The following is a 9,515-nucleotide window of genomic DNA, read 5'->3' on the forward strand; positions in this document are numbered from 1 at the left end:
TAGCCTGGCAAATTACATACACTTTCCTTTCCTTCGTCGTTGTTAATATCTGCATCAACGACTTAACACCTTACAAATTATAAACAATGGTGTTCAAGTGGTGTCAAAATGCAAAACAAACATAAACAGATAACATAAGTTAGAAAACAACAAAAAAATAATCGCTATAATTATTGAGTTTGAACACATACCATAAAAGAACAAATCCCTAATTAAAAACTCTAATAGTGAAAAACCAACCCTAATAGTGAAAAACGATAGCAATAATTCAATTAACGTTCTGAAATTAAAACCCACAGGTAAAAGAACAAATCCCTAAATGAAAGTGAAGGAAGAAACTTACTTTTTCGATTTTAGAAACGACTAAAGACGTTGAAGTACATCAGTGGTAGAAGAAGAAATTGACACCATAATCCATTGAATTCTATGTTTTTCGCTAATTAAGATCTTAATCAGGTCGGTTGCAATCAATATTCCGACCGTATATTTGTGGCACACCATGACGATCATGATATTGTGGTTAAAACTCGAAAACCCTAATTGAAGAACATGTATGGATTTAGGGATTTGAATGAGAAAAATTTTGGGTGAAAAGAAATAGAAGAAACGTATGCTGTGAAATTGGTTTCAAAATTGGACTAATTGCAATTGGACATATGGCAGGTTTTCAGCAAATGTTTTAGAATAGGCTGTAGGGTATAGGGTAGGATGCCACGTGGAAAATGCATACGATTTATTATAGGTTATAGATGAGACGACGAAAAACATCAGTGCCAGGATGTCCGAGGCGCTGATGCCAAATGCTGGGTGTGGTGATGAGAGCATGATGAGGTGGGCATGATGTCGGATTCGTGAACGGGTAGAGATCTCCGGTGCTATCACATCGGAGGCAGTGGCGGATCCAGAATTTTATTTTACCGGGGGCGTAACTTTTATATAAAAAGTTTTCGTTCGTAGTAATAAAAAAGATCCTTCAAACACTAGTAAAAGCTTTTAAACTATATCAATATCAATATCAATAAATAACAAAACAGCTTAAACTCATATTTTATATTTTTCTCATATTATATTTTTAAAATTTTATATGTATTTAACAGTTTTATACATACATGAAAACATATAAACAGATTTTAAGCACCGGGGGCGTGTGACCCCGGTTGCACCACATTGGCTCCGCCCGTGATCGGAGGAGCAGGCGGTGAGTCAAGTAGTCTTTCACGGAAAAACCAAACTCGTCAAATGAAACAGAAACTTTATTATCACGAGTAAAACGACGAACATAGATAAGATTTTTAACTATGTTTGGTGTCACGAGAACATTAGACAGGTGTAGGGTTCGGTTAACATTAGACAAAACGCTATGACCAGTGTTGACAACGGGGATGTGGTTCCCGTCACCAACAGCAACTGATGGATAAATGCAATGATTAAAAACAGTACTTAAATTTTTAATGCTATAGGTGAGGTGAGTTGACGCACCAGTGTCCATAATCCAACCGGAATTACCATAGTCTGGAGGAGTGTTGACATTAAATGTCTTCGGTATAAAAGTCTCCTGATGTTGCATTGGACCAACAAATGGGCTGTTAGCAGGTGCAGGCCAGGCCGCTGAAAAAGGTTGTAGGCCAAATACCGTGTTGCTGTTGTTGGGCCTGCATAATTCCGTGGGCTGAAAAATGCGGTTGGGCTTGCATAAATTGTTGATGTTGGGCTTGGATAATATTACGAACTCAACGCTCTGAATGAAATCTTCAAAAATAATGTGTGGAGTAAAGAATCAATTAAATTAATTAATTGATATGTGATTGAAAAAGAAGCGCAAATCACACAATTAATGTCGATATCCTTTATTATTATTATTATTATTATTATTTACGAAATCACACAATTTGGCTGTTGTTGAGATGACTAAGGCTCCACATGTACGAATGGTGCAGAGTGCTTTGAGAATTTAATAATTAAATAGAAAAACCAACCTTGAAGGAAGGGGGATGATTCTCACACACTGTTTTTTGATCCTCACACACCAATTTACTTGAAATCCTCCCTAATAATAGGGTAAAAGGGTGTGTGAGGATCAAAAAACAGTGTGTGAGGGTGTTTAAAAAGAAATTTAAATAATCTTTTTGAAGGAGTCTTTGCTTTTATAACAGAGTGATCGATAGTTGGCTTTATTTGGAATATGGGATCTATCAATATATATTGATGGGTTGATGGTGATTGTTTTTGCAGACTATGAACAATTATTATGATGGTTGATCGTAATTTTTTTATTTTTTTTTTTTTTTTTTTTTTTTTTTTTTTGAAGTGGTGGGGAGGGTGTTTAGGGTTTTAGCTCATGATACCATGTTAGAGAGAATCGTAAAGGGCGTAATATTATTGTGTATCATTATAGATGCAGGATACATATATATAAATAGGATTAAGCAAGTACTCAACCCTCTTGAACTAGATAAGTAAACGGGCCCTTATAGAACACATGCTAAATAATCCAATATATATAAACATAAACACTATCCATTTAACAGTCCCACATTTAATATGAGAGAAGAAAACCTCATAACTCATATGACTAAAGAGACGATCAATGGTAAATTTAAAAGGGCGGGTCCTCAAGGTTGATTGTTGTTAGGCCGTTTTGTGTTCTTGGGTTGTTTTCGTTCCTTGTATTTTCGTGTATTTTTCGGTTTTTGTTTAGTTTATATGTTTGTAAGGGAGGCTCGTTTTTAGATAATTTTTGTTTAGATTGTTGCTTTCTAGGTTCGAGCTCCCCCGTTCTCTCCTTGTCCTTTTGTTTCATGTTGAGGGCGTTTTCTTTAGGAAAACGGCCTCGTTTCTGTATGAGTATTCGTTTCTTTGCCAAAATAATAATAAAAAAAAAAGACGTCACATGGAGATGAGATTGAACTCATAACATCCTCTTTACGCATCATAGTCCTTCAATTATTGGGCTACCATCGCGGGACAAAAATAAGTGTAACACGTTTTTTTTTTTTTTTTTTTTTTTTTTGGGTAAGCGAGGAAACCCGCCTATGAACGAGCACATTGGCTCCCCGATAGAAGGTAAAACCTCGGGTAATCAAGCCCCCCGAGCGCGAGACCTGGTACCGGGTGAATTGCGCATTATGCGGGCACCCTCTAGTCACACTCTCTTTTTGAACAATTTGGCATAGCCAGGAATTGAACCTAGTTGGTGTGCTTCATTGGGTAACTCAGTGGCTACTATGTATAACATAATGTTCTCATATACATTGTACATCTGATCAGGGTAATAAACAACAAAATATGTCTACCCAAATATATTATAACACACATGCAACTCCATCTGTTTTGCTGAATATTAATGTCTGCCGATAAGTTTTTAACACAAAACTTCTGATATTCATCTATTTCTATACGATTGCGGATTCTAGGGTAGCATCAGAGATCGAGTAAGAGGCCAAATATCAAAATGAAACTTATAAATCAGCTGTTATGACATCGAATCTACGCTTCTAAATTATAAACTCGTTTATACTGAGTTGTACAGTACAACAATAATGCCTTTGTCATGAGCATTTTGAATAGTTTGCTGATATTCACAAAAGTTGATGCGAAGTCTAGCTTGCTACATGCCAAATGTACAAAATATGTTTACAGACCAGTAACATAACAGCATGTTAATCCAAACACCATTTTAAATGGCTCCAACTAAAAGGTTCAATAATCTTCAACTAAAAGGTTCAATAATCTTCAACTAAAAGGTCCACCTAAAACATGTTTAATTACAGACCAGTAATAGCAGCAGCATGTTTACTCCCCTACTTACTAACAGGGCTATAGCAACTGGGGGGTAAGGCAGTCGACCAACCAAGATAATCACTAAACCAACCAAGATAATCACATGTATTAATGAATTTTGTTGAAATGCTTTTCAAATCTTGTAGTTTCTTCATTTCTTCTTCCATAACTTGTAGAACATGAGGTGGGATTTTTGCCTCGTTTGCATCGATTCTAGCCCGAAATTTATCTGCAACAAAAACAAATTTATTGTCTAGATCAAATTAAATAACTCAAGACTATACAGAAAACGTTCAGTCACTTCATAAGTAGTTATAGGGTATGATATAAGATTTACATGCACCCGACACAGGGTTTTAAAATAGGTTTTAGAAGCAGGCGGTAACCTCCCTAAATCGATCATATGAACCGGTCAATGGGTATAAATAGGTTAAAAGTCATATGAACCGGTCAATGGGTATAAATAGGTTAAAAGTCAGATTAATCCCCAATTAGTGATATCTACAACCTTGCATCCACATCTTATAAAAGTGAACAAGAAAGTTACCAATGAGTGCCGTTTTGTCATTTCTGTCAACCCCTAATTCCTGCAACAAGATGACATCCATCATTAAATATTCTGACAAGTTTATAATCTTATGAGTCATAAATTGCGTTCCGCCACTGCTTATGACACAGAGGAATTTGAAAGATGGTGCAAACATAAATTGCAGCAAAAGAGAAAAATAAAACTAAGAAGCCACCTTTATGATAATCTTATACTCCATCTCTTTTACTATGCATTCCTGAACAAAAGCAAGGACAACATTAAAACGTTATAAAGAACTAATTTTTATTTCTAAATATGCGTGTTAAAAGAAGTCATCAGAACTTGCATGAATCTTATATATCCCCATTTCTTTCTCCAATAGATCCAGACTTAGTATCAACCGTTTGTACACCTACATTGACAATTATGTTGATATTTTTAATCATATGCACCCAAAAAAAGAAAAAGTTTATGGAATATTAAATGTTACTTACATCTAGCTCTTCAAGCACTTGCTGACATTGTAGTTTGTCCAAAAAAGATACTGTAGCAGCAAAGTCTGCTACTCTTGGATAATTCAAATCACCAATATGCTGTAAAAAATATATGAAATCCAAGCCATTATTATATGGAGAAAAAAAGTTAGCACCGTAATTTGGTTAATCTTCTCAATAAGTTATACGTATATGATAAAAGCAGATGCAATTGAAAAAAGTGCTAAACCTCAACAAGATCCCTCCAACTAGGATGTGTCTTCATAACATCTTTAAGGATTTTTACAACCTCAAAATATGTTGCCTTGATCACATCATCATCCATGTTGTATGCTGAATTCTGAAATACAGATATACAAAAATATAAACCCAACAGTAATATTGATGAAAAATATTAGAGAAAATTGTTTACAAATGAATTTAACTTTTACCAAATTCCTATTGTATGCACCCAACTTTCAAATCTCCTATTGTATGCATTCAACTTTTAAATCACTACTATTGTATGCATTTAACCTTTTATAACAAGTAACCTTCCAGGTCACCTCAATTTCATTTCTAGACATTTACATTATTAGTCCTCATATTTGTAAACCCTAATTTCATTAGTCCCTTATGTAACTTATTACCCTAATTTCTTTAACCTGCTTCATCTTCAACCATTGTAAAGATCAAAAATCCTAAAAATTTAACCAAAACAAAACCAAAACCAACACTTGATTACATATCTTTTCTTCATAACTAAAACTAAAATCTTTTTTTCAAATTCTAACAACCCAAAAATTAAAATCCAAAAAGTCAAATGAAAAAACACAATAACAATTAGGGTGTAAATGACAAATTGAGATTACATGTATTTAGGATACATGTAAATGGTACCTTAAGATGATCCACTTTGACCATAAGGGGATCTTCACTGACCTGTTTAAAATGCAATAGTTACATTACAAAAACAGAGGAAATATATATATATATATATATATATATATATATATATATATATATATATATATATATATACACCAAATATATCTAATATACGTACATAAGGAAACTATCAACTCACCATCTCTGTTATCCGAAGCCGCTTATGACCCATAAGAACAACCTCATCTCCTTGAATTGCTATAATCTACTTAAAAAGACCAAAAACTTATCACTGATAATACATACATAGTAATATATACAAGTTTACCACGACTAATTAACATTATCCGCATCACACGTACCTGGGCCAGTGTACCTACTTCATGGAGACGATTAAACAAATCTTTGCCCTTAAACTCATATATTTTTTTCTCTATATTTAAGCCACTCAACTCAGATCTTGGGTCAGCTTTTACAAGGAATGCACCAACATAAGGAACCTCTCCTTTCAAATTTTCAGACAATGCAGCTAGTAGTTTAGCATCCTGGAAGGTATAACCATATAAGTAGAAGTTATAATAACACATTATTATACAAAATTTTATGTTAAACAGAACAAAACAAAACAAGTAAACTTCAATGGGGTTTGGGATGGGATTAGCATCAGGGGCAGATTCAGTGTGGTGGAGACGGGGTCACATGCCTCCGACGACCTAATTTCGATTACATGTATTTATATATGGGTTCAGTATGATTAATTATGGTTTTCCTATGATTTTAAGCTCTTTTAATGGAATAATTTGAACTTATAAGGAGACTTTGTCGGAGAAAAACAACCTACGCACCCCCACTTTTTCTACCAATTTCATATAAACCCCCTTTGTTTTGATTTCATTTTTAGTCCTATACTAAATAAAACACCAATCTAGCCTTTAAGAGCTATTGAATCCCATTCAGAAACAAAAGCAAAACAAAGCAAAGCAAAGGAAAAATGTGAGTACCTTGACATATGTTGGAATATAAGATCCTGGAAATAAGGGTTTATGTGCTAATGGCAATGCTAACACCTGCAAATTTAGAGATACATAAATTACACAAATTAAAAATAGGAGTATTTATTTATTTGCTCTGTAAACTGAATACACACATATTCATAAAATTGTAGTACTAAATCAAACACCAAGTAAAGTAAAGAAATAGTAAAACCTTAGCAATTTCAAGTGGCACTCTCATAACTGTAGCAGCAACTGGCGCTGCAGATTTCGATTGAGTTTCTTCAACAGCGGGAACACACTCCGACCCGGGTCCATCACTAGAATCCGAACCTGAAAAACGTGTTTGTAACAAGCTAGGGTTTGTTAACCCTAGAACAGGACGAAGCACTCTTGGAGAAGACCTTAACGCCTTCAACATTAGGGATTTAGGGTTAGGGTTTTTGTAAATTAGTGTGTAATTGTATTCTCGAGTTTTTGAGTGGAAGGAATGGAGACGGAAAAGAAATGAGAAAAAGGTGAGCAAAATGATTGTTTTATACGCGTGTGTTCATAATTTATTTTGGCACGTGTGTAATAAACTAATAAATCGATAAAAACAGAGACAAACATTTGGCATGTGTACTAATGTTTCCTTTCTAGAAAAATACATAATAAATTTTGTTGTTGGGTTTTAATCGATTTGAATTGTAGTTTTGAGTTTGAGTTCACACTAAAATTAGTTCTCAAATTTGGCTCATTTTACACAACAACCCATCAAGTTTACACTTTTCCAGGAGTAGAAAGTGTAAACATATAATTTTATTAAAATAAAATAAACTAATTCCCCCAAAATTTATAACGAGCTCTACCTTCTCGCTCGGTTCGCGTTAAATTTTTTCGAGACTACCGTTCAACTTGAAAAAGTCTCACGAACTCAACGGGACTAACTATACGCGAGACGGACACTTTTTAAAAAACGCTTAACACAACGACAACCCGTATCTTTCTGTTCGCCGCAAGTTAAATTTTACCGACAGCACCGTTACACTCCAAAAAATTTTATGAACAAAACGAAACTAACTACGTTCGAAACGGACAATTTTTAAAAAACGCTTAAGACAACGACATCTATAACGACGCTTAAGACATGAGCCGTTTTCCCCTCTGTAAATACACAATGCTACGTTAAATATGAATACACAGGCCGAAAGCCCCCGTCGCATCGCGCGGGCTGAATCCGGACTAGTTAATATAAAAATACATATGTGGGGTAGTAAATCGCTTAACTCTAATATAAAAATACAAAATTAATTATTACAATTAACCTATCTTATATACTAAAAGTGATTATAAATGTTATAGTTTTAGTTATATTTGAGTGTAGTTTTGACTTTGCGTTTACATTACAACCGGCCTCTCAACTTCACCCCAATTCCAACAACAGCCCTTCAACTTTACACTTTTTAGAGGTAAAAAGTAAATATGTAATTTAATTAAAATATAAGAAACTAATTCTCCTGAATTTATAACGGGCTCTATCTTTTCGCTTGGTACGAGTTAAAATTTTCAGAGACCACCGTTCAACTCGGAAAAATCTTCCGAACCCAACGGGACTAACTATACGCGAAACGGACACTTCTCAAAAAACGCTAAACACAACGACAACCCGTATCTTCCCGCTCGGCACGTGTTAAATTTTTTCGACGACGGCGTCAGACTCGAAATAATTTTATGAATAAAACGAAACTAACCACGTTTGAAACGGGCACTTTTTAAAAAACTCTAAACACAACGACAACCTGTATCTTCCTCCTCGATGCGAGTTAAATTTTTCCGACAGCACCGTTAGACTCGAAATAATTTTATCAACAAAACGAAACTAACTACGTTCGAAACGGATACTTTTTAAAAAACACTGAAGACGACGACACCTACAACGGCGCTTAACACACGGCTCGTTTTCCCCTCTGTAAATACACAACGCTACATTAAATATGAATACGCAGGCCGAAAGCTCCCGCCGCAACGCGCGGGCCGATCCGGACTAGTTTTTATTATAATCAAGGTCAAAGGCAAAAATATGTCATACATGTAATGAGAATATGCATAGGCAAAAATACATCTCGAAACAGTGTGTGAAACTGCCCAGGCCTTAAACTTAGCACAAAAAACATGGAAAACGATATGAAACAATGAAAAGGAAACTATTGGATTCCCGTATACGAACTGTGTCGCGAAATTTCAAGCATGGTCGTCAACTGTGTCGCGAAATTTCAAGCATGGTCGTCATAGGTGCTCGAATTTGATAGCCAAATATTCCAATCCAACGAGATTTTCTTCGAGCGATTACTTATCTATTGGAAACTCTAAACTTGTACTTCATTCAAAGCCATTGGTACACTCCAACTTATCTTTTCGAAAACCATGAGATTGCGGTTCCTCCAAATCAAATAACCACACACTCATTCAATTGCTTGTCAAATTTTAATTTATGCGTTCGGGTTTGTTGCCGAGACCTTGCCTAGGAAAAGAACTTCTCTACTCGAGTAAAAAGGTCAACCCGAATTCCACCAACGTATTGTGCGAATCCATAGCTCTTTTACTTTTGGGCAATAAAGAAGCATATGGTCCACAAACTCAATATCATTGTTGCAATTCGGGCACCGTACCAAGTCCAAGTCAACACCTCGTTTATCTAATTCCACCTTTAATGGGAGCCATCCCAATCTTGCCCGCCAAAAAAATCCCAACTTTTGACGGTAGAAATGGGTTGCGCAAAGTGGCCAATCATGGATGAGGAGAAGGCAATAACTTATCATTTAATAAAGCAAACAAAGAAGACGAAGTAAAGATTCCATTTGGACTAAATGA

General features: G+C 35.1%; 2 protein-coding genes across 2 annotated transcripts; both read right to left on the minus strand.

The window, feature by feature from the left end:
- Nucleotides 1-3,644: 3,644 nt before the first annotated feature.
- Nucleotides 3,645-4,558, minus strand: LOC139898794 (lon protease homolog, mitochondrial-like). Its single transcript, XM_071881568.1, has 3 exons — nucleotides 4,524-4,558; nucleotides 4,328-4,367; nucleotides 3,645-4,009 (listed from the first exon to the last, which is right to left on the minus strand). Exons 1-3 carry the CDS (start codon nucleotides 4,545-4,547, stop codon nucleotides 3,801-3,803), a joined length of 273 nt encoding a protein of 90 aa, XP_071737669.1. The 5' UTR covers nucleotides 4,548-4,558; the 3' UTR covers nucleotides 3,645-3,800.
- Nucleotides 4,559-4,631: 73 nt separating this feature from the next.
- Nucleotides 4,632-7,083, minus strand: LOC139902188 (lon protease homolog 1, mitochondrial-like). The gene is made up of 8 exons (XM_071884840.1): nucleotides 6,877-7,083; nucleotides 6,672-6,737; nucleotides 6,033-6,215; nucleotides 5,870-5,935; nucleotides 5,683-5,724; nucleotides 5,033-5,143; nucleotides 4,804-4,902; nucleotides 4,632-4,721 (listed from the first exon to the last, which is right to left on the minus strand). The coding sequence occupies exons 1-8, from the start codon at nucleotides 7,081-7,083 to the stop codon at nucleotides 4,632-4,634; spliced, it is 864 nt and encodes a 287-aa protein (XP_071740941.1).
- Between the last annotated feature and the right edge of the window lie 2,432 nt (nucleotides 7,084-9,515).

Source organism: Rutidosis leptorrhynchoides, chromosome 3 (genome assembly GCF_046630445.1).
Source record: "Rutidosis leptorrhynchoides isolate AG116_Rl617_1_P2 chromosome 3, CSIRO_AGI_Rlap_v1, whole genome shotgun sequence".
Lineage (NCBI taxonomy): Eukaryota > Viridiplantae > Streptophyta > Magnoliopsida > Asterales > Asteraceae > Rutidosis > Rutidosis leptorrhynchoides.